Source organism: Pseudorca crassidens, chromosome 2, assembly GCF_039906515.1.
Source record: "Pseudorca crassidens isolate mPseCra1 chromosome 2, mPseCra1.hap1, whole genome shotgun sequence".
NCBI lineage: Eukaryota > Metazoa > Chordata > Mammalia > Artiodactyla > Delphinidae > Pseudorca > Pseudorca crassidens.
Window position 1 is genome coordinate 111,987,533 of NC_090297.1, and position 24,416 is coordinate 112,011,948.

At 47.4% G+C, this 24,416-nt stretch overlaps 2 protein-coding genes and 1 pseudogene across 21 annotated transcripts in view; 1 reads left to right on the forward strand and 2 right to left on the reverse strand.

The window, feature by feature from the left end:
• Window positions 1-3: 3 nt before the first annotated feature.
• Window positions 4-9,443, forward strand: RUSC1 (RUN and SH3 domain containing 1). 12 transcript variants are annotated; one of them, XM_067728101.1, is made up of 11 exons: window positions 4-202; window positions 905-2,353; window positions 2,631-3,041; window positions 4,046-4,144; window positions 4,315-4,397; window positions 4,516-4,690; window positions 4,779-4,884; window positions 5,077-5,123; window positions 5,809-6,358; window positions 7,077-7,205; window positions 8,711-9,443. In XM_067728101.1, the coding sequence occupies exons 2-11, from the start codon at window positions 988-990 to the stop codon at window positions 8,877-8,879; spliced, it is 3,135 nt and encodes a 1,044-aa protein (XP_067584202.1). In that variant the 5' UTR covers window positions 4-202; window positions 905-987; the 3' UTR covers window positions 8,880-9,443. The 12 variants fall into 12 exon arrangements, with proteins under 12 accessions (XP_067584202.1, XP_067584205.1, XP_067584203.1 ...); XM_067728104.1 differs by having other exon boundaries at window positions 6,127-6,358; XM_067728102.1 differs by having other exon boundaries at window positions 4,315-4,391.
• LOC137219476 (putative uncharacterized protein RUSC1-AS1) lies at window positions 16-1,135 on the reverse strand (annotated as a pseudogene).
• A 2,328-nt stretch (window positions 9,444-11,771) lies between the features above and the next one.
• Window positions 11,772-24,416, reverse strand: part of ASH1L (ASH1 like histone lysine methyltransferase) — a 205,285-nt gene continuing 192,640 nt past the window's right edge. For all 9 annotated transcript variants that reach the window (XM_067728086.1, XM_067728081.1, XM_067728085.1 and 6 more), the window contains 11 exons: window positions 23,991-24,045; window positions 23,776-23,908; window positions 22,476-22,724; window positions 21,197-21,283; window positions 19,536-19,626; window positions 18,915-19,053; window positions 18,623-18,795; window positions 17,389-17,555; window positions 16,132-16,172; window positions 14,859-15,160; window positions 11,772-14,228 (listed from right to left, as the gene is read on the reverse strand). In XM_067728086.1, coding sequence (XP_067584187.1) covers window positions 14,137-14,228; window positions 14,859-15,160; window positions 16,132-16,172; window positions 17,389-17,555; window positions 18,623-18,795; window positions 18,915-19,053; window positions 19,536-19,626; window positions 21,197-21,283; window positions 22,476-22,724; window positions 23,776-23,908; window positions 23,991-24,045 — 1,529 coding nt within the window. In that variant the 3' untranslated portion in view covers window positions 11,772-14,136. The remainder of the gene's footprint in view (window positions 14,229-14,858; window positions 15,161-16,131; window positions 16,173-17,388; window positions 17,556-18,622; window positions 18,796-18,914; window positions 19,054-19,535; window positions 19,627-21,196; window positions 21,284-22,475; window positions 22,725-23,775; window positions 23,909-23,990; window positions 24,046-24,416) is intronic.

Consider the following 24,416-nt stretch of genomic DNA (forward strand, 5'->3'; position numbering starts at 1 on the left):
GCCGGGCCTGGTTGGGTGACACAGGCGAGACGTCAAGCGCTGGGGGCTGGGTCTGAGCCACGCCACGCCCATGCGTGAAGGGGCGCGGCTGCGCAGCGCTGGCGCCGGTTGTCCCAGCTCCCCTCCCCTCCAGTCTGTGCAGGCCGGGCGGGGACCCGAGCTGCGAAGGAGCAGACGCTGGAGCGGTTGCAGGAGGACCCTGGTGAGGATGGCTCGTCCTGTGGGTGTGGATGGACGGGTTGGGGCATGCGGGGTGGGGCAAGAGAGGTTAGCGGTAAAAAATGAATAGAGAAGGGGTGGGGTGGTAGCTGGATGATAGAGACAAATGGGGAGAGAATGGATAGATAGACGCGCTGGTTTTCGGAGCAGGGTGAACGTGCACCGTGGCTGGAGGCCGGAGCTCGGGGTCTGTGCCGGCTGGCCTAACTGCCAGGCGGAGTTGACATGATGACGGCTGCTCCGTCCTTTCCCCCACGCCCGCCCCTTTCCTGCATCAACCAGCCAAACGAGCCTCCCCACCACCCAATTTCAGAGCATCTGGGCGGGGCGTCCCTTGACCCCTTCCCCTGGGAGTGAGGGGCAGGCTGGGGAGCAGAGCCAGATTGCAGCAGAGAGGACCCGGAGTCCATTCTGGGCCCCATTCTTTTCCAAGCCCCTGCACCTCCAAGGAGATCGAGAGCGCAGCCGCATTCTCTGACCCTCCCCGCCCCATTCCTGGGGGGTTACATTCGACTCCACCTGCAAACACTGCAGCGGAAACTAATGGCCAGTCGATGTCTATTTGCATCTCATTTAAATATTGTCCAAGGCGCCTTTCCAGGCCTGCCCCAGCCGTCAGTCACCTCCGTGTCCTTCCCGCGGCCCGCTCCCTCACTGGCTGGGTTTCACCATCCCTGTCTTCTAGGGCTGCATCTGCGGTTGCCAGGTAGGTGGATGTGAGAGGCCTGCTCCTCATTCTCTAGAGGCCATCCCGTCGCCGCTGGCACCATGCTGTCCCCTCAGAGGGCTTTACTCTGCAACCTCAACCACATCCACCTCCAGCATGTCTCTCTGGGCCTGCACTTGTCCCGCCGTCCGGAGCTTCGGGAGGGGCCCTTGAGCACATCCCCTCCCCCAGGTGACACTGGGGGCAAGGAGAGCCGGGGCCCCTGCAGCGGGACCTTGGTGGACGCCAATTCCAACAGCCCAGCCGTTCCCTGCCGATGTTGCCAGGAGCATGGGCCAGGCCTAGAAAACCGGCAGGACCCAGCACAGGACGAAGAGGGGGCTGCCTCTCCCTCAGACCCGGGTTGCTCCTCCTCTCTCAGCTCCTGCTCAGATCTTAGCCCTGATGAGTCCCCCATCTCGGTCTACTCCAGGGACCTCCCTGGCAATGAGGATGTCCACCCTCAGCCCAGCATCATTCCTCTGGAGCAAGGCTCCTCACTGGCTTCTGCAGGTCCAGGCGCCTGCTCCCCAGACAGCTTTTGTTGCTCTCCTGATTCCTGCTCTGAAGCTTCCTCTCCACCTGGCTCTGGCCTGGACTCCAACTGCAATGCCCTGACCACCTGCCAGGACCTGCCTTCCCCAGGACTAGAGGAAGAGGATGAGGCTGAGGAGCAGGACCTCCCTACCTCTGACCTCCTAGAGGCTGATGATGGGAAAATCGATGCTGGGAAAACCGAACCCAGTTGGAAAATCAACCCCATTTGGAAAATTGACAAAGAGAAAACTGAAGCTGGCTGGAAAATCACTGAGAACAATAACTCTGATTGGAAAGTCAATGGGAATATTAACTCTAGCTGGAAAACTGAACCTGGAAAATTCGACTCCGGTTGGAAGACCAATACAGGAATAACTGATACGGGCTCCAAAACAGATGCAGGGAAAACTGATGGGGAATGGAGAAGTGACGTCAGCAAGGAGCCGGTGCCCCACCGGACAATCACGTCCTTCCACGAGCTGGCCCAGAAGCGCAAGCGGGGCCCAGGGCTGCCCCTCGTGCCGCAGGCCAAGAAAGACCGCAGTGACTGGCTCATCGTCTTCTCGCCAGACACCGAGCTGCCCCCCACGGGGTCGCTCGGTGGCTCCCCGGCGCCTCCCCGGGAAGTCACCACCTTCAAGGAACTCAGGTCCCGAAGCCGGGCCCCGCCCCCGCCAGTCCCGCCCCGAGACCCCCCAGCTGGCTGGTCCTTGGTCCCGCCCCGGCCCCCACCTCCACCCGTCCCTCCACGGAGGAAGAAGAACCGACCTGGGCTGCAGCCCATAGCAGAGGGGCAGCCCGAAGAGGGCAGGGCGGGGAGCCCAGCTGCTGGTGAGGAGGCCCCAGCCGCAAAGGAGCCGGAGGAACCAGGCCCGCAGGCCGGCGTTGAGGGTAAGAGGCCACAGGAGGTAGCGAGAGGAGGGCTGGGCTTTGGCCTCGCCCACACCTCCAAAGCTTCCAACCCGACCCCCTGTCTCCCCTCCATTCTGTGTCACCCATCCTTCCCGTCCCCTTCTACCAGGGAGCGCTCCGGGAAAGGGAAACGGGGTGGGTCCTTGGGTTACGGGACTAACTCTTTGCTCCCTCTTTCTCCCGCCCCTCCTTGCCTGGCTGCCCATCCCGCTGGCCTCCTTCCCCTCCGCACCTGCCCCGCCAATCCTGCCTGCAGCCAGTCCCCTCCCGCTCCCTCGGCCTCTGGTTTTCCGGTTCTCGGCTGACGGGCGCCCCCTGTTGGAGGGTGGGGGCGCGGCCGCAGCTGGGTCTCTGCTCCTGGCGCCTCTGGCCGGCTGGCCCGGCGCTGGGCTGCGGCTACTGGGGGCGCCGAGTCCCCCAGAGGAGCAGCTGCTGCCTGTCCGCCTGTCCCCGGTGGGGGCCTATTCGCCTCCGGCTAGGGGGGACCTGCCTTGCCTGGCCAGCCCTGAGCTGGCACTGCTGCTGTCCCCGCTCTTTCCCAGAAGTAGCACCTTCCCCGCCGCGGCTTCCCCACTCCGCCAGGTACCCGCCCCCCCGCTGCCACGGCCACCTCGTCCGCCGAAGGCCCCTCGCTGGACCAGGAGCCCACCGCCTCCTCCCAGGCTACGTAAGAAGGACCCGGGCCAGCCCCGCGGGCCACGCCTCAGGCGGGGCTGCCCCGCCCACTCCAAAGCCCCACCCATCCTCGCCCAGACCTATTCTGGGTCCTGCCCTTCAACCTGGGCAGATTCTAAGTTCATTGGTACTGGGGAGTCTGGCCCTGCTGGCTCCCTGTACTGGGCAAAGGTTGCTGCTTTTTCCGCTTCGTGGCCCGGCCACTCTCCCTCGAGGCCCGGGCATAGTGGATACGGGCTTAGCAGGCTTTCATGCGTTTAAGGGAGTCCCAGCAAGTCCATTGGTAAGGACCTTGGGTCACACCCTCTGTGGAATTCTCTGGCCAGTGCAGTTCGAGCCTGATCCCCACCTTGCTCGGGAAGGGTAAAGGGTGAAGTTCGCTGAGCTCATTGGCTGAGGGGGTTCTGGTCACTCCTTCTCCATGGGGCCAGCCCCACGTGGGCTGCAGCGGGCACCCTCCTCCGAGATGCTGGCGCAGGACCCCGGTTTCCCCTTTCCGGCGCCTTCCAGCCTCCCAATCCTTGGGTCTCCTCTCCCCCTGTCTCTCCTCCCTTTCCCGTCTGTCTGTCTTTCCATTGGTCCAGGCTCCCCACGTGCTCCTTGGGTCCCTGCAGACCTGACAAGGGCCCCAGGCGGCGGGCACAATGCTGCCCCTCCCTTCCCTCGCCCTGTCATCTCCCGCCTTACAGGCCTCTGCCTGGCAGGCGGGAGGTGAGCGCGGCTGCCCCACCTCGGGACTTCCGGGATCGAGGAGCTGGGCGGTGAGGAAGGGAAATAGGAACCGGGAAGTGGGGAGCAGGATGGCAGTGCTGAGATATGTGCAGGATTTCACTCTGGGAGCCCGGGTCGAGCTGCCGTATGCTCCACCCAGCTCTGTGCTCCCTTTCCCAAGACTTCAAGGGCAGGGATGCTGCAGACCCGCGGGAGATGACCCGTGTGGAAGCCTGGAGTCCTTGAGGTAACCCCTGGTGTCACTGCGTTCTTCCCTTACCCCAGTCCGTAGTTCCTGGTCGTTCACCGGCGTCCCCGGGGACCAGCGACTGTGGATGGCAGAAGCCCAGAGTGGGACTGGCCAGCTGCAGGAGCAGAAAAAAGGTAGGACACCCTGACTTCCGACCCTTGGTTTGGGAATCAACTTCCCCTCGCTTTAGGCCCTCCTCTCTCAGGGTCAAATTGTGTAAACCGGGCTCTCCAAGTCCCTTGGGGTTTGCCTAGGGAGAGACAGGGGGCTTTGACGCTTCTTCCCTTCCCTGGCCCCCACCCAGGTCTCCTGATAGCTGTCAGCGCTTCAGTGGATAAAATCATCTCGCACTTTGGGGCCGCCCGGAACTTAGTGCAGAAGGTGAAGGTGCCTGTGGGAAGGGCGTTGGGGTTGAGGAGGTGAATGTAGCTCTGAGGTGCAGGAGCAATCGGCGGGGAGAAGGCTGGAGGTATCTCTGGACCCATGCCCATTGCACTGCCTCCAGGCCCAGTTGGGGGATAGCCGTCTGAGCCCAGATGTGGGGCACCTTGTGCTGACCACCCTTTGTCCGGCCCTCCATGCCCTGGTGGCCGACGGGCTGAAGCCTTTCCGGAAAGACCTCATCACTGGGCAGCGCCGGAGCAGCCCCTGGAGCGTGGTGGAGGCGTCTGTGAAGCCAGGTGAAGGGGGAGGAGTGTGGGGCTGGGCGGGCGGGGGCAGGGACTGGGGCAGGGACTGGGCCTAGCTGACTGCGCCCTGTGTCCTCAGGCTCCAGCGCCCGTTCCCTCGGAACCCTGTATGGCCAGGTCAGCCGTCTGGCCCTGCTAAGAAGCAGCCGTAGCCGCTTCCATGCCTTCATCCTGGGCCTCCTCAAGTGAGTGGCCTTCTTTCTGGCATCCCTCCCATGGCCTGGAGATGGCAGGAGTGTCATGGGTGGGACACATGGTGGGTGCCCCATGTCCCCAGAGAAGGCCTTCCCTCTTCCAGTCTCATCTCCCATCCTCCACCCACAGGGGGCTGGAGTCCTCCACCTCCTTGAACTTCTGTTCCCTCCTCTCTCCCCCAGCACTAAGCAGTTGGAGCTGTGGTTTTCCAGTCTCCAGGAAGATGCAGGTCAGAGGCTCAGATGGGAGAGGATGGGGGTGCTAGGCTGGGGCCGGTGGGGGAAGGGATCTCTTCTGTTGGTTCCCCCTGGTGCCAGATCTTACTACTCTCTTGCTTAAAACTCTTTCAAGGAGTCTTATTGTCCATAGGAGGAACGACCCAAATCCTCACCGTAACCTCCAAAGTCTTGGTTATCTGGCCTCTGCCTTCTTCTGCTCGCTGCCTTCAGGTCTGGGGCTTTCCCTGGTCCTGTGACAGTCTTCCTTTCCTGTTCTTCCTGCCCCAGGGCCCTATTTTTACTATCCCTCCACCTAGAATAGGGCTTCCTGCCCCTCCTGCCTCCTCATTAACTTTCATTCATCCTTCGGGTCCTTCTTCAGCGAGGCTCTACCCCCAACCTCAAACTAGGCTAACTCGCCCCCATTCCACACCCCGCTCGCCCATTTTGCTCCCATGGCCCTCAAGTCCTCCTTTTCGTTATAGATTTGTCACCACACGTTCTACGTGTGTCTCCCTCTCTAGGCCGTGGTTCCACACAGGCGGGGATGTGGCAGCTCTGCACCCCTCCGTGTCCCCCTCTCTCTGCCCCAGTGCCCAGCATAGTAAGAGGCCTGGGAGGATGTTCGCCGATTGGTGGGCTGATGCTCTGGACTAGGCCCAGAGCAGGGGCTGATGTTAGCCTGCTCTTTCCCAGGCCTGCTGTCCCTTCTGTACCTGCCCACCGGCTTCTTCTCCCTGGCCCAGGGCGGCTGCCCCTCCTTGTCCACGGAGCTGCTGCTCCTGCTGCAGCCGTTGTCGGTGCTCACCTTCCACCTGGACCTGCTTTTTGAGCACCACCACCACCTGCCCCTGGGCCTGCCTCAGGCCCCTGACCCCCCAGGCTCGCCTCCAGCCCTGCAGCAGACTGTGCAAGCCATGCTGCACTGGGGGGGTCGGCTGGCCCAGAGCCTCCGGGGGGCTTCTGGGGAGACCCCTCCAGGCCCTTCGGCCCCCTCAAGCCCGCCTACCCCAGGCAGCTGGTGGGAGCAGCTGACCCAGGCTTCCCGGGTCTACGCCTCTGGCGGCACCGAGGGCTTCCCTCTTCCCCGATGGGGATCGAGGCATCACAGGACTGCAACTGAGGTCGCACAGGAGAGGTCCCTGCCCACAGAGGAAGCTGCACCAGGCAGAGGCGTATGGCTGGGGAGACTGTTTGGAGTGCCTGGGGGCCTCACAGAAACTGAGAGTGGAGCCCCAAAGTCCAGGTAATGGGGTTCCTGGTCCTCTCCATGACTTCTGATCTCCTCTCAGAGCCCTCAGTCACCCCAATTTGTTTTTTTTTTTTGGCCGTGCCACACAGGTTGTGGGATCTTAGTTCTTGGACCAGGGATTGAGAACCTGGGACCCAGCAGTGAAAGCGCCGAGTCCTAACCACTGGACCAGGGAATTCCCTCAGTCACCCCAATTTGAAACTCAGTAGGGATCCTTTAGGTCAGAGGTTAACAGTCTGGCTTTTCTACAGCCCTGAAGTAAAAATGGTTATATTCTTAAGTCGTTAAGTTTTAACAGTTATGTAAATACCTGCGTAATATTGTCCATTTTGCCTCTTGGCCCTCAAAGCCAAGAATACTTTCTGGCCCTTTAGAAAAAAAGAAAAAGTTCGCCAACTCCTGCTCTAGGTTTTGACCATTGGTAGCTCTTTAATGGCTTCAGGTACTCTCTAGTGACCCTCTGGATCTAAGCCTGCTGGTTCCATAGGTCCCTTTGTAGTTTTTGGTGTTGTAGACGTTCGTTGTCACCTCCCTAGTCACCCTAAAGGTAACTGTCCCACAACTGCCACTCTGCCGTCAGCAGTGACCAATCCTGACCTCTTTTGAACCACAGTTGCGTCCCTCAGCCTCTTCCTCCCTCCAAAGTCCTGGGTACTTGGGTTCTTTTTATGGAGGTGGGTTGACCTCTGTGACCCTGCATCCTTTCCTCCAGGAGACCATCCAGCTGGCTGCCCCCGACAGTGAGTGTGTTGGCTCTGGTGAAGCGGGGGGCACCTCCCGAGACTCCCTCTTCTCCTAAGGAACTTGAGGTCTCGGCACCCAGCACAGCGCAGACCCACAGGTAAGGAGGGTCGGGGAGAAAGTGGTGTGCGTGTTATACCTATGTGTTTTTCTGTCTTCACAGAGTGGATGGGAGGCGGTGTAAACGGCCTTGGGCTGTAAAGTCAGTGCTTGGTTTGCGTTGCATCTTTGCTATTTATTATTGGTGTGACACTAATTTCTCTGAACCTTAGTTTCTTTCTCTGTAAAAAGAGGATAATTTATACTTTTGTTATGGTTGTCATGAAGACTAAACGTGCTTTTATTCAATATAAAAGCATTTGGCACACAGAAGGTGCCCGGTTAGTGGTAACTTTTATTATGTTATGTGTATACGAATGCACACGTGTGTCCACTGGGGCACTGTTCTTCTCTTTAGAGGGGTCTTCTAATTTGGTATGAGGGGCTGCGTTGACTTTAGGGTCTGGCTTCGGTTCTCTCAATCCATTGAATTAGGCTTCTTGATTTTCCATTCGATTACTTTTCAGGTACTTACTATGTACTTAGCATTATGCTGGGGGAGGGAATGCAAAGGAAAACCTGTTGGAGTCCCTGCCCACAAGGAGCTTGTATTCCAGTGGGGATACCAGTGAATAAACGAGCATTTACAATTCTGTGTGGGAAAGACTCTAGGAAAGGAAGACTGAGTCCTTTGGAGCCATAGAGACAGGGCTTCTTCCCCAGGTCTGGGGACTCAGAGAAGGCCTAGTGATGGTGTGGGTGTGCATCTGAAGGAACAGGATGCAAAGGTGGAGAAGCCCAGGTGTGGTAAGTGAGGAACTATGAGTACATGATTAGTTGTGGCTGGAGTGGAGGATGCTGGCAGTGGTGTTAGGGAGGTTGATGGCTTCAGTAGGCCAGCTAAGAAATCTGGACATCACTCCAAGGCAGTGGGAGCCATTGAAGGGTCTGAAGTCTGGTGACAACAGGCTTGCTAGTTTTAAGTTTTAGACTTAAACAGCTCTGACTGCTGTTTGGAGAATGGAGCTGGACAGGGCTGTCAAGGTTCAGGCACACCAGTTAGATCATATACCAATGGTCCAGAGAAAGAGTAGAGAGGCCTAAATGAGGACAATGGCAGTGGGGTTGAAGAGAAAGATATATAAAGTGGTGGGAGATACAAACATCAAACAGGTTTTGGTGATCGACTGGATATAAAGACTGAGACAGCCTGGTTTTTGCCAGGAGCAACTGGGTGGAAGGTGATGCCATTTACCACTATAGGGGACACAAGGGGACTGGTTTGGAGGGTTAAGATGAGTCATTTTGTTTGCATATGTTGAATTTGAAGCACCAGAGAAGTGCAAATTGCATCAAATAAGCAGCTGAAGAGTGGGTTTGGAGCTCAGGAGAGGGCTGGGGGCCCAAATAGAATCAACATGTGGTCCCCATGTCTCTTCCAGAGCCCAACTGATGTTTACTGAGCTGAACCAACGGGGACATACCATACAGTGGGAAGGTGAGGCTAGGGACAGCTGGGCACCCCTGCCTCACTTCATCCCAGCATCTCCCTCTGGCTCCTTATAGGGCAGTCCGAGCTCTCTGTGACCACAATGCTGCAGGACCTGACCAGCTGAGCTTCCGGCATGGGGAAGTGCTGCATGTCATCGCGACTGTGGATGAGGACTGGCTCCACTGTGGGAAGGATGGAGTGGAGGGGCTGGTGCCTGTGGGGTACACCTCTCTTGTTCTCTAGGCCTAGGACCTTTTCCTTTCCTGCACCTCTCTCCCTCCTGTCACCTGGGAATGGAATGGCCTGTGAGCTCTCCCCCCATGTAAACTGATCATCCCCGAAGTACTTTCCCTGTCTACAAAATGACACTTTCCTCCCACATCCATTTCTGCTAACATGTAAAATAAACTTTCCTCCTTCCCTCCCATACCCATCTATAAGGTGAAATCTGCTCTTCTTCCAGATGTATAAAAAGGCATTTCCCTCCATGCAATCTCTTTCCTCTTTCCAACCCGCAGTAGGGAATAGCTCCCTATCTGCAAAATGCAAATCTCGCCCCCCTCTATCTTTTTCATCTGTAAGTAGACTGTGGCAGTGCAGTGTATGCCTCAGTTTCCAAGACTAGAAGGGCCTCTAGGCTTCTTCCTGTGTATGGAAACTTTACCCACTTCACCCATCCCATGTTGCCTGTATTTATGATATACTCATGCTGTACTAGGTGCTGAAGTCTGGACACCCCTGGCGGGTGGGCCTGTGGTGTCGGTCTGCCTTCTTCTTCCTTTGTCCCAATAAAGAGTGGGAGTTGAACGTGTCTGTCACTGTCGGTTTCAGGACATAGGCTAGGGGGGAGGGGAGGGAGGCCATATTATGGGGCGCCCAAGGGAGATGCTTCCTTCCTAGCCCAGGTCTAGTTCTTTCTGTTCCCTTAGGAATGATGAAGTAGTCCCCAATTGGTGCCTGACTTGCAGGAAGTGCCTCTCTAGCCTGAGACTTGATATCTTTGCTTGGTGAGACTGATATGGTAGGAGCCTGAGGAGATATGGGAGAGATGGGAAGACTTAGTCCATGAAATTGTACTTATCAGACTATCTGAGGTGATGGGAAGGATTAAAAGGTTTTAAGAAGGGACACATTTTTTTCTATTTAATATCACCATTCTGTGGTGCTATAATTTTAGGAAGCATAATAACTTAACATCTATTACTTTGTTAGGAGTTAATGAGTTTCAGGCCTTTGAAATGAGAATAGCTAAATGCTCTAGAGCTTGGAGGATGGGGCTGGAAATCACTATAAATGATTGCCTAGAGGAGAATCACTAAAAGGTTAGAAGAATAGAAAGCTATAATTATAACCAGGCAACAGGAAAGTTAGGGAGAAGCTGAGAACTATGAGGTGAAACAGGAAAGAAATTTTAAGTTTTCCTTCATCTTTGGGAACTTGGTTAAGAGCACAATGGGCTGGTGTTAGGAGAAAGGACTTGAGGAAATAAAAATCTTAGATCTGAAGCTTTGGAAATACTCAGGGGCAGGGTTGGTTAGAATCAGATGTCTCATACTTTTGCCATTTTCTAAGATTTAATGCTCCCCATTCCTGGCCAATTTATGTTATTCATCTGCTCCTTGCTTTAATTTTGCTTTTTGTGTTTGGCAGCCCTCTCAGTTTTGGACCTTAGTTTGCGTTTCAGGTGTTTTCTAGGGTGATGTTTTTCAAACTGGATTCTGAGAGCCTCTGGGAATTCATAGTTATATTCTTAAGAGCGGGAGTACTCAAGTTTATGATGCGTCTTCAATTGCAAATTACTCCTGCAAAAAGAAGTTCTGTTTTTATAAAGTTTTAATTTATAAAAGAGTAGATATAAAAGATGACTTTGGGACCAATATTTCTTAAAGTGAGATCTACAGAGTAATCTTTGTGGGGGGGCATGATTCTAAAGTTTTAGAAATCCTTTACTGATATAGAGCTTTAATTTCCTGTGATTCAACCTGCCCTCTCCTTTTCCTGACTCCTATCCCTATGTGCCTGGTTTTATAGTGGGTAATCCTCAAAAGTGGGAGGAGTCATAGAACAATACTGTCAGAGCATCAGTGAGATATGGTGATATTGGCAGTTGGAGCCTAATGGTTCTCAGGTAACAGAACAGGGGACCTCCTTGCAGGACATCTTGAGATAGGACAAACATTGATATGAAATTAGTTTTGTACTATTATCATTACATATTATCTAGAATAGAACAGCTGTAAGTAGGTATTAAAGGGATATTAAAGGTTAAAAAATTAAAGATTAAAAAAACTACTAATGTATTGTTTTTGCAGCCATGAATAGACTGTTGTGTGATAGTGGGACGAACCCCAAGTTCTTGTAGGAGTGGAGATTGAGCTCTTGCAGTCAACTGTCTTGATGCTTCCGAGCAACTATAGTCTAGCTGACTCAAACCCTAAATGTCTGACTCCTGTCTGGGGCAAGATTTTGTTAGGTCTTTCGGTTGTTGGCAGGAACGGATTTATCTTCCTTAGTAGGATCATGCTTTGGCTATTTCTGACACTTTCCTATTTGCAGATGAACATAAAGATTTTGGAGTTCTGGCTCCAACACTAGTTACTAGGTGATCTTTGGCAAGTTATACTTAACCTTCCAGAGCTTCAGTTTTTGCTTCTACAAAAATGGGTATAGTAACTACAGAGGGCTATTATGAGGATTAACTAGCTACAAGATCTTGGGTGAGTTACTTAACCTCTCTGTTGCTTCAGTTTCCTCATCTATAAAATTTGGTTTTGGTACCAACCAAAAAGGCTGTTGTGAAGACTAAATAAATGAATACGTGTAAATTGCTTACAGTGGAAATGGTCTAACATAGTGGCCTAGAAAATGTAGCATAAACTTATGATGTCTATGTGTTACAAGCGGTAGAGGTGTAGAAGATTATTATGTTGATTGGCTAGGCTGGTCCCAGACCAAAAAGATTGTAATATTGAGGAAATGGCTTTATCTGATAGTCAACAGCAGTTAGCGTGCCCACGTGGGGCCCAGGATGCTGATGATGTGGTTTTAAACAGATCTCTTTGGAAACACGATGGAGAAGATCCTGAAAGACAACTGGAGGATAGGAAGAGGAAAAAAATAGCAAGCTCATCACTCTGTAGTTAGGAAAAGTTTTTTCCATTTAATACTAGACTTTCAAGGATTGAGATGCAAGCTTTTTATGCAATTACATCCAATGTTAAAATTGGTAATACATAATTTACAAAGATTAACATCAAAACAATCATCTATTTAGATATGCTTTTGTAAAAAGGAAATATATTAGCAGCATTTATATTTTCCGCAATCACACAGCCTACAGACATGCAGACTAACTCTGTATCTATTTGCAGTGATGTAGTGCTTTGCCCCGCATTTCAAACACCAAAACCCGCCTGGCAGCTAGGGGGTTCTTTTTATTCGTTATTATAAAACAACCGAAAAATAAAAAAAGGCATTAATTTCTACACCAGTAAGAAAAAACAAGTTTTTGCACTTACCTAACATTTGATTGTCTAAAAAACATTTCAGTTTTTAGTCTTTCAACAAAAGAAAGATAAAATGACAGAGCGTAGTGTCTTTTGCTTCTGTTCTCGCATTTTACAAAGTTTTTTTTTCTTTTTTCGTCTTTTTTAAAATTTTAGTGTTTAACACTATTAAAGGAAATATTGAATTTTAATCTCTTTCTTGTCATTTTCCTGCTTTGACTAAAAGGAGACCCCCAAAGTGCCCCTATTCCCACCTCCCTCCCACCCGGCTCCCTGCAATGAAAACCAAAAGAAACCACTCAAACGGGCTTGGACATGCGATTTTCCCAGCTCCACACGTGAGTATCTTATACCCAGGTCTCTTAGTAATGTACAGTGCTTCTCTACAGTAAGAAAATACTCCAAACTATTTTCTTAATTCTCTTTTTTCTTTAATAAAATATTTATTCTGCTTTTTCTCTGCTCAAGGGGATCTTTGGCATCCCCTGTCTCTTTTGTTTTTTTTTGTTTTTTCCTCAAGATTGACACAGAAAGGAGAAAAAGAAAGATTCAATGGAATGGAAGGTGGTCAATGTTTCTACCTAAACAAGTCAGAGCGTCGTCATCATAAGAGGAAATGTACAATTAGGAGAGCATTGGTCCAATATTAGAAAAAAGTAATGGGAAAATGTTTAACTATTGTATTGCTTACTAATCACGCAGCAGATATATATATATATATATATACATACATATATATATACACACACAACTTGGCACATTTAAAAACCATCTTTTCTCTTATAAGAACACCTAAAACGTATATGCATATGTCTGTCTGAAAAGACAACAAAGCAAAGCTTTTTAAATTTTATTTTTAAAGAGACAGTATTATCTGGTAACTTCTGGTCAAGAGAATGGGAAGGAAGGTGACACCCTGGATATCCCTCCTGAAGATGAAGTCATCAGGAAGGTGGAGGAAAGATGGAACTAGGGGTGGGGAGAATACACTGTCTCTTTAAGAGATGGACATTGAAAACTGTACAAGTAAAACAAGAAGTAGTGTTTTCAATTGATAATCTACACTCACAACAAATACTCTGATAGGTGAATACTGCTCAACAGTTTATGTAGTGACTTTTGTTGGGGGGTGGTTAGAGTTCATTTTTATGTAGGTTTTAAAATGATTTTTCTTTGAAATGAATCTCCATTCGCACAGCACAGCAGACACACAAGAACCATAGCGCATAAACAGCACGTGTGCTGGCGGGGGCCTGGGCTTCTCATTAGAAAAAAATATGTTCGGCAGGTTATGAAGGTTAAAACAAAAATAGTTACAATAAGTACTGTGCCCTTCTGACCCCATGGGGGCCTTCCCTATTCCATGATTCCATTTGGGGGAGTAGAGGTAGGGAGGGGGCAGCAGTTACAAGTGCTTTGAGTTGTCAACTCACATTTTACTTTGACCTGGTTGGGCAAAAGAGGAGAGAGAAACTTTTCCTAGTCAGGGATTTGGAACAAGGCCCAGCTACTGTTTCTGTTTTACGTCTCGGGTAGCTCTCGGAGCCTATAGAGAACAGACAGGGTAGGGGTGGGGATCCTGGCCCTATCCCTTTGGAGTTTGAGTTATACCTGGGTATAGGAAGCAGCTTCTTAGCAATGCCTACAGGATCAGAGGATGACACAGAAAAACCCAAGCTGTGGGGAGGGTCAAGTGCTGTAAAGTACCAAAAGATTCTGGTCATCCCCAATGTGCTCTGCCCTCCACCCTACATTATTAACCCTCAGGGTGAAGCAATGGAGAGGAAAACAAGTTAAACTGAACTGTTTAGACAGATCCCCTTCCTCTTCCTCTCCACTAGCTCCAAGGTTTACTAAGTACCTAATGTCAATGACATGGCCCCATTCCCCTTGCTGGACGGACCCTTCCCACCCCTGTCTACACTCAGAGAACAGGAGGCAGGACTGTTAGCTCCACTGGATCCCAGATGCTTGAGGTTCTCATTCTTTGAGGTTCACTTCCGAAAGCCGTTTTCTGGGATAAACAAAGTACGCCTTCGAAGTTTCCTGCCTGATCCTTCCTCCAGCAAGTAGGTCACATCGATGGCTGAAAACAGAACCAAGGAGGCTCATCAAATACTACCCTCCCAACTCCTTATTCCAGATTTGAGCTCTCAGGAGATCACAGGAATTCAATGGTTCCATTTCTGACCTATAAGCAATTTAGGCCTTCTCCAGCCCCAAATGAAATAAGCTGTTCTCCAGGGAGGAGATCCTCTCACCTCCCAGTTTCATTCCCAAGATATAACTAAACACGGGTCCATGAAAGAACTGTATCATTTTTTTGGCCATGCTGTGCACCATGTGGGATTTTAGTTCCCCGACCAGGGATCGAACCCATGCCCCCTGCAGTGGAAGCGCTGAGCCCTAACCACTGGACTGCCAGGGAATTCCCAATAACTGTTCCTTTTTTTTAAAGTTTATTTATTTTGGCTGTGCCGGGTCTTAGTTGCGGCATCCACGTGGGATCTAGTTCCCTGACCAGGGACTGAACCGACGCCCCCTGTATTAGGAGCACGGAGGCTTACCCACTGGACCAACAGGGAAGTCCCAGAACTACCATTTTTAAAGAATATTTTCCAATCTAAGCAAGCAATTAGAAGTTGCTCTTTTTCATTCCCTCTCTGCTGATTTCCCATTTATCTTAAACCCTAGAGATGAGCCTGTTTCTCCTTACCATTTTTCCCAGGGATTTTTTCAAGGAGATTGAGCAAGATCTGGTTGAGTCGTTCCCGTTGACTATGCCGTCGTTCCTCAGGGGTACAAGCTACTTGGGGTTCTTGCCTACTTTCCTCTGTTTTTTTTTCACCCTCACTGACTTCAGCAGTGGCCCCCTCCCGTTCTGGCTCCTCCAGGCTGGGCATCTCATTGGCTGCTTGCTCCTGACTGGCCAGAACCTCTTCAATCAAGGGCAGAGCATCATCCTCTTGGCCCAGGTCTTTTAGGGGTGGCTTTGAGCGCTCAGACTTCCAGGATGATCTGCCAGAAAGATATGTGAATTTAGAGAGGAAGGCTAAGGAGGGCACTTGGGGATGGAAGGGGAATGATGGGAAAAGATCTCGAGATGGCTTGAGATCCTGCAGTCTAGCTGTTAGAGCCTTGGCTCAAGAGGTAAGAAACTTGGCTATGGTCTTCACTTTATTATTTTTTGAAAAAAACCACTACCTTTCTCTGAAATTTAATTTCTATTTACAAAATTCAATTTTTCTTCTTTCCTTCAGGAATCCACAAAATAGACCAGAGCTGGTAAAACGCATAGCTAGTTCTGATTGCTTCATGAGTACACAGAAGTATGGCATAACCTTGTGATACCAATAGTCCAGCTAAAATGAGCATTTAAATCGAGTTTTTACTTTTCCTAAATTTCTTCTCACACCTATTATTTGGTATTTTCTTTTTCTAATATTGAAATATAGTTGATTTCCTATGGTAAGCTATTGATGTAGGTAAAGTGATTGTTACGCTACCATTCAACAGAAAAGGAAATTGAAGAAAAGCCTTCGGTACTTTCTCTAAGAATACACCTCTGTGTACAAAATAGCACAAATAAAAACTACGAGCCCAAACTGCTCAGTTAAAACCATGCACTTCTAGCTACTTCTGTTCCTTGACAGAAGTCCTAAGAGCTGATACACCTTGGGGTAATAGGGAAAGCTTGCAGAAACCTAAAAAAGATTTGTCCAAATCTGTCTGGAGTTCTGTTCCAAATCCTTCCCCTTCTCTATCTCTAATCTTACAAATCTCCTTCCCTGCCCCAACTAAGGCTCCATAACGAGACCACACCTGCTGAAGTCTAGTTCTTCTATATTACTGTTGGCACTATATTGGGCTACTCTGTCAGAGACTCCCCAATCCCAGGTGTGGGGCTGAGTGGGTAGGTGGTCATTCTCTTGCTCCATTCAAGTTATTGGTTAATCCCTTAGGCTCCTTACATCCCCCATGGGACTCACCGCCCTCCGTTCCTCTTGTAGTTGTCTGGGACATAATGAGGCTGCAGAGAAGAAATGGAAGTGGTAAGTGTACTGCTGAAGCTGGCAAAGCTGACACAGATGATCTGGGGCAAACTCAGGATAAGGGAGGTGGGGAGGTGGGGAGGTGGGGAGGTGGGGAGGTAAGGAGATAAAGAAAGAAAATAACTGGGCTATTGGGCTAAAACCTTTATTAAGTTGGGTGACTGTGTTAAGGTCAGAAGTTTAGTCCTAATAATCTGTAGGCCACAGTGGTTTTTAGCATTTTGTAAGCCTAGAATGATAGTAGAAGGGATAGGCTCAAAATTCTTTTTGTCCCATCCCAGCTTTTAAGAAGTTAAGGTTGGGGTTTCAAAGCTGATCAGTGAGCTGCTGACTAAGCAAGCAAAGTCAAAGAATTTTAGATGAGAGGCAGTGCTTGTTGGTGGGCAGAAAGAATATAAAATAAATATGATTTAGGGAAATCCAAAAATAATACTAGGAAAAATAGGAACATAAAGGTTTGCTTTCTGGTTAGTCTATTTCTAAGCATTCCAGGATGACAGCTCTGAATTCCGACAGGTCCACTGAAAAAAGACTCATGGATGAGGAATTTAGTCCAGGGTTTCATTATAGCAAATACATGGATAACCAAAACCTTTATGAAATGATGACAAATGGCACAATATAACTGAAGGAATATGTTCACAATTTGAAAGAAAAAATAACACATAGGAAAAGGGCTGAAAATGAAAATGTTAACAGTAGTTATTTTCTGTGTAGTAAGATAATAAACAATTTTTTCTTCTTAATGCTTCTGTACTTTTCAAATTTTATATAATGATAATGTCTTATATTTTAAATCCAGATATAAAAAAGAAAAAGCACTGAATTATTTTCACCAAAGGTTTCTCAATGTTACTGATATTCTTTTTGTTTCTCAATATTATGGGTGTGAAAAACATAACGAAAAACTATGCTATGGGGCTCAAGGGCAAAGACTGTAAACAGGTGAGAGAGAAAAAAGAGGGAAACCTAACTGAAGTATAACAACAATTCCCTGAGGCACAGCCCATGCCAGGAAATGCAGAATAAATGCATTTTTGCTGCTCAAACATACCAAATAGAGAGGGAGTTTTCCAGTTTGGGATGGAAACAGGATGAAGAAGCAGAGAGCCACTTGAAAATGCTCACTCTGTGAATTCCATGCATGAACTAGATTGTCCTGACACGTACAGTGAAGAGAGGAAGGGGACTTACTGAAAAATCTCTTTTAGGAGTGAGCTTCTTGGGGAAGTGATCAAAGGCATAGGGTTTGGTGCAGACGGGATAGCGGTTCCGGTGGATCTTGTAAAACAGGTGTGCTGACTTGTCAAGCCGATAATCACAGATGTACACATCTTGCTCCTTCACTCCTTTGGGTCTCCCTATGAGTCCAAACACTGTTAAAGAACCCTCCCTACTTCCCCTTCCTACTTCCCCTTCCCTCACCCTGAGCTGCCCCTCACATACCATTGGGAGAGCAGTGAGACCCCTAAGAGGGAAACATGGTAGCTGTTTTGAGAGGGGGAACAACTAAGCATTTGGTGATTTCAGAAGAAAGGAGACATTAGTGTCAAAAAAAGGGGAAAGGGAATCTGAGAGTTGAAGGGCATTCTATAGGATGGAAAGAAACCAGAAATGTAGACTGAGTGCTGCAGGAATTTTTGAGAGAACATTTACAAGGAAAAACAGAGCACATTTTGGGGAAGTTATCAGAAAAGAATAACTGTATAAATGAGGGAAGCACATTTGGTAATGAACACTTTATAAAGTGTGGGACTGAGGAGTCATCATGGGGCTTCAAGCAGTTAGTTTTTGCATGGAATATATATTCTCCTGGACTATTTTGCTGTGATACTAAGAGAAAGAGCTAGGCAACTGAACTTACTTATAATGATATCTAACATATACTGAGTTTTACTGTGAGCCGTAAACTGCGCTTAGTGCTTTCGTAGATTATTTCATTTAATCCTTACAAAACTCTCTAAAACAGATACTAATCCCTATTTTCAGTAGGATAAGTAACTTTCCCAAGGGCACACGGGTAAAAAGTGGTAGAGCTGGAATTTGAAATTAGATTGTCTGATTCCATTGTTAACCACAAACCTTATGAAACTATTGTGTTTTTTTTGTTTGTTTGTTTAATGTAGAGTTGATGATGGCCGTAAGGATTTTGGAATGGGGGCGTGAAGTAACTTATCTTCCCACAAGTACTAATAGAGTGCTAATTACATACTATGAAAAAAAATGAATTAACAAAAAGAGAATTAACATTTATTAAGTAACAAGCACTAGGTAAAAGAAAGAAAGAATATTATATAGCTCTCTGAAGCGTCATAGCTAACCTTGGATAACCTTTTATCAGAGAGAGACTACACGAACAGAGTGGGCAATTGTAGATCAATGAATAGCAGATAAGAGGTCATTTTTTTAAGTAGTCCACATCACTTACCTTTACAATATGTATACAGATCCAATACACAGCAGGTCCCCACTACAGCCTCCAAGGGAATGATCTCATAAAGTGGCACCCGAAATAGTTCATTGTGATAGAACCGACGGGATGGAGAGTGGTGGGTTTCATGGGGACGAAAATAATGGTGACCAAAGGCAAACCGTTCCTCTCTAAAAAAAGAAAAAAAGAAATGGGAGAGGTTTAGTTAAGTAGCATGATCCTAGTGAATATTCAGCTCTGTGCTGGTAGGGTACAGCTGAAAGCATAGAGATAGGACCTCAAAACATACTTTTCATTCTTCCAAAGCTTCTCAATGCGGAATATGTCAAGTTTATCTCTGTTAATGTGAGACAATAGTCGATAGGACTGACGGACTGGGTGGCCATCAGGGGTGCGCCGACTATCCCTCATCAGATATACACAGTCACCTAGGAAGGCACAGGAGAAGGTTAAGACACAGAGGCACAGAACATAGGAGAAGGTTAAAATGATTCCTGCATAAATTCTGTTAGGTATCCCTTAGTCTGACCCAAGGTCTACACAGAAAGAACTTTAAAATCTAAAACAATAAAATCTTAAACAATAAATACATAACTACACCAGCAGTCTAATGGTGATGACAATCAATTCTAAACTATGAGAATGACATGAGGGAAGTCCTCCACCTCTTGTAATCCTATATGTCTTTCCCAGTCTTAAAATTAGCTTTATAACACCCTGGTCTCTCCAATTTAGTTTTATTGGGTGGAGGTAAATGTATGTAAGTCTAAGGACTTGAAGATATAAAAAAGGTATACTCTATTGCTGCTAAACGTCATATGGTGACAATCACTATTATGCAGACAGCAGATACCCCCTACTGTTCAGAATGGTCAGCTTTGGCAAGGAAGGTCAGCTTCTGTGTACACACCTTGGCGAAGCAGCAAGTCATCTCGGAGCAAACAGATGAAGTAGACACAGCCAGGCTGGGCATAGTGGGGCCGAGGGATCATGGGTACCTCCTGGTAAGAGCAGAAAGCCAATGGATAAGGGCTGGGACTATTGTATCCAGCCTCTCTATTCAAGAGAAAAAGAACTAAAACCGAGAATTCCCAACCAATTAAGACTTACTGTTTAGTCATTTCAATACAGCACAGATATTAAAAAAAGATGACAGCAACTAGAGTTGTTAAACTTGAAAAAGTGAATGTAGAGGACAAACCTGACAGGCTAAGTATCCCAAACTGTACTCTATGAAGCACTAATTGTGTGGTTGCTTTGTGCCATCTAAAGGGCATCTGAAAATGTGTGAAGGGGGACTTAGTCACAGTGACTGGAGGAGGCTACTAGCATTTAGTGCCCAAGGGCTAAGAAAGCAAACATTCTGCAATGTATCCCTCACAACACTGAAGAACTGTCCACTCAAAATGACAACAGCACCACTGTTAAGAAATACTGCTTGGGCTTCCCTGGTGGCGCAGTGGTTGAGAATCTGCCTGCTAATGCAGGGGACATGGGACATGGGTTTGAGCCCTGGTCTGGGAGGATCCCACATGCCACGGAGCAATTAGGCCCGTGAGCCACAACTACTGAGCCTGCGCATCTGGAGCCTGTGCTCTGCAACAAGAGAGGCCGCGATAGTGAGAGGCCTGCGCACTGCGATGAAGAGTGGCCCCCACTTGCCACAACTAGACAAAGCCCTCGCACAGAAACGAAGACCCAACACAGCAAAAATAAATAAATAAGTTAATAAACTCTTACCCCCAACATCTTCTTAAAAAAAAAGAATCTGCCTGCCAATGCAGGGGACACGGGTTCGAGCCTTGGTTCGGGAAGATCCCACATGCTGCGAAGCAACTAAGCCCGTGTGTCATAACTACTGAGCCTGCACTGTAGAACCTGCGAGCCCAACTACTGAAGCCCGTGCGCCTACAGCCCATGCTCCACAACAAGAGAAGCCACTGCAATGAGAAGCCCGTGCAACGCAAGGAATAGAAGCTCCCGCTCGCCGCAACTAGAGAAAGCCTGCGCGCAGCAACGAAGACCCAACGCAGCCAAAAATAAATAAATAAAATAATTAGGAAAAAAAAAAGAAATACTGCCTAAATACCTCCTTTTATAGAAGATCACACATATAAATATGGCAGAGCCAAGACAAAAACCCATTTAATAACTTGAGCAAGATACCCGACCTACCAGCTCTCCTAAAAAATGGGCCTAAGACTAACCTTTGTTGACTTCGAGTCCAGTGCTCTTTTCACTTAAACACTGCTTAACATAGGTGATATTTAGAGTACACAAGTTCTAAACTTTATAAGTTACTTCTGTCATGGATAGTAGTGTTTATAAAAACCATGGTTTTATATAGTACCATTCCTTCTGTAGATTTCTAAGTATTCTCCCATTGGTCTCAATCAAAAGGGAAAGGGAAGGGCAGAATTATTACCCTCAATGTAAAGTGGAAGAAACTGAGGCCTAGAGAGGCTGAATAACTTATCAAAGGAAATTCAGTGCATTAGGAGCAGGGCAGATAAAATACCATGTGCCACATCTCCTACTTTTAGATTAGAGTGTTATCAGAGGGCAACTTACTCTGTCCACAGGCCTCGGGTCACACTGCTCACAAAGGTAGTGCTCCACATCTGAGTTCACTCCCATGCAGTCACAGTGCTGCCACACCTGTAGAAAAAAAAAGCGTGTGTGTATGTAGGGGGTCAGATTTACTGAGAGAAGTCCTGGGGGCTAAGAATAAAAAAATGTGCGGGAGTTCCCTGGCGGTCCAGTGGTTAGGATTCGGCGCTTTCACTGCCGGGGCCTGGGTTCAATCCCTGGTCAGGGAACTAAGATCCCGCAAGCTGTGGCAAAAAAAAAAAAAAAAAAAAAAAGGGCGGTAGGACAGGGTAAAGTAAAACAGGAACTAAGGATGTTAAGGAAGTAAGTGAGAAATTAGAGATAATGGTAAAGTAGGGGGAAAAAAGAATGAGGACTAATCTGAACATAAGTATACAGATTGGTTCATAATACACAGATCTGGGCAAACAAAATAAGGAGATGGATAGGGAACAGGAGGATGAATGAATACAGTACCAAGCTATTACTTACAAAGTAATATGTTATCAACAATATGGCCACTGTGAAAGGATTTATAGTTATGTTTTGACTTATCCTTATCTAATTATATCCTCCCAACAATCCTATGTGTTACTCTTAACTCCACTTTCCATAAGGTAATGAGTGCAGATGAATCAAATGGGGATACTAGGGCTAAAATCCAGGCCTTGACTCCTTCATCAGCAGCTCCATATATTGCATTCCATCCGTATTAATGCTATATAGAGTGTAGTACCTCTAATGTTTTTCAGGTAAAGCACTATCCTAAATATTATCATTCTTCTTCTTTTTTTCTGGTACGCGGGCCTCTCACTGTTGTGGCCTCTCCCGTTGCGGAGCACAGGCTCCAGACGTGCAGGCTCAGCGGCCATGGCTCACGGGCCCAGCCGCTCCGAGGCACGTGGGATCTTCCCAGTCTGGGGCACGAACCCGTGTCCCCTGCATCGGCAGGCGGACTCTCAACCACTGCACCACCAGGGAAGCCCCTATTATTCTTCTTGATCCAGATTACATTAGGAGTGTGCAGTGGAAAATGGGCAGAAAGAACAGGAGGTAGAAAAAAGAAGGATAAAATGAAAGGGGGAGATATCAAAAAGGAGAAGGACAATACGGTGAACAGTAAGGGATAACAGAAACCAAGGCAAAGTTAAAGTTTATAAAAAGCCCATCAAGCCACGCCAAAAGGGGCAGGGGCTGCTGCTTTGAATATAGTCACGATGCTCATCAGGACTAGGCTTCTGCTTCACCTCCTGACCCTCACCATGCACTTGTCACACTGGATCATGAGGCCTTCGTCCTTGTAGAGGCCACAGATACAGCGGATAACATCATCATCCTTCTCATGACCGTTCTCCTTCTCAGAGACTGAGGTCTCACTGCTGTCTGCCTCACTTGCTGTCTCTCCCACAATCTCATCAATCTGGGCTGATGCCTCGTGCCGGGCATTGTAATAGGCCTTTCTTAGGCGGCAAACATCTCTTCCAACCGGCGATTTACGTCCATAATACTTCTGAAGAAAGCAGAAGAAAGAAATCATGTTTGTCTTCTCAATGTGGCTTAAAAATATACCTGAACAGGTAGCAGGATTTTCTTTACCCTCCCATTTGGTTAACATATTTTTAATACCAACAAATATAGGTCCCAGACAGTTGAAAACAACTTAAACTGAACTAAAATGAGTTAAAATTAGAATCTGCATGGTATTTTTTCCATTTGCTCTGTTGCTCTGTTATTCGACTCCTATCATAGACCTTATTATCCATTAGGATCAAAAACACAGTGGTCATGGAACATGATTAAGTACTGCAAGCATTAACGTGGAGAATCTCTCCATTTACCTTTGTCTTATAGATACTACGGACAAAGCTACAAGTTTAAATACATTTGAAGGCTGGGTTTCAGGAGAAAGCATGTTAAAATTCAAAATTGCTATAATTTTTCTTGCACTTGTCTGTTTTTCTCTCATTTCTTGTCTTCAGTCTCAATTCCTCCTTCATCTAGTAGTCTCTTGTCCTTCAAACACCTCTCTAAGGTATTTCAAAATCACTGAATGATATCTTCTCTTCTATACATCATACCCATCCTCTCCTTTAAATCAGTTCAAGACCACCTTCTCTCCAATGAGCTTCACCTATTCTGCAACCTATTAGTGTAATACCCCTCAATTCCATCCTTAAGATATATTTATTTGCCTATCCATATTTCTGTGTATTTCACATATACTTATTGTCTCTAGTAAAGAGACTACAGATATGACTTAAATGTAGTAAAATGTCTGTATTACATAAACAAAATTTCAGCACTAAATTAGGTTTTTACAGAAATTGTTTTGGGAGTATGATTTAACCTTCAATTCTTGTCATATCACTGCCTTCATTTATTATATTTCCAATATTTAGTAAACTATAACCGTTATCCTAAGGGTACTTGATAAAAATTGTTGTCTTTCTTAATCAGAAATATGTAGGTTGCTAGGAGAAGAGTGTAAGAATCTTTAACTTCTAGAATAGATCTCTTCAGAACAAACTTCTTAATCTGTGTTTGAAGTCAGTGAAAAGTACCTCAGCATTCCGAAACACCTTGAGCATGTCAGCATCAAAAGCCTCCACTGTTTTATAATAACCAATGAGGATCTGCTTCTCTATGGTGGAAAGATCTAGGGGATCAGAGATCTTCTCATAATAATCAGCATTCCTGGAACATAAAGCCAGGGTGTCAATCTGGTACACTTAGGACTTTTCTAAAACTCAAATGATTCCCACATATGTAAACTTACTTTTTCTTTGGGGGTAGGTTCAAAAGTGGTGCTGCCAGTGACTGTCGGGAAGAATCTGCAAGAGAATGCAAGGTTTAGTAGAAGGTCTGACTATAAGAAACAAGGGAGGCAAGTATTAACTCCTAACTCAAAAAGTAGAATCACTAAAATTTAAAGTTAGGAAAAAAAAAATCTAAGTTTTCTTTTTGAGGCCAGTGAAAAATGCAAGGACTTTTCAGAAATGTGGGCAAAGGCAGAGATCAGAAGATGCTTTCAGGATTACCTGGAATATGAAAGATACAGTGTATATACTTGAAATATAAAATAAAACAGTGTTAGTTGGGTAATGAAAACTTTCTAAGAAGAATGAGAGATGGGAACTTACTGAAGTAGCTAGGGTGCTTAGGGCAAATTCCTACTCAACAAAATTTATTACATCAAAGATCA

What these genes read in the sequence shown, in the direction of transcription:
- RUSC1 (XM_067728101.1), top strand. Translation starts at nt 988, where the DNA reads ATGCTGTCCCCTCAGAGGGCTTTACTCTGCAACCTCAACCACATCCAC. An exon ending in CCCGCAGGCCGGCGTTGAGG is followed by an intron (nt 2,354 to 2,630) that starts GTAAGAGGCCAC and finishes TCCTGCCTGCAG; the next exon opens with CCAGTCCCCTCCCGCTCCCT. An exon ending in GGAGGCGTCTGTGAAGCCAG is followed by an intron (nt 4,691 to 4,778) that starts GTGAAGGGGGAG and finishes CTGTGTCCTCAG; the next exon opens with GCTCCAGCGCCCGTTCCCTC.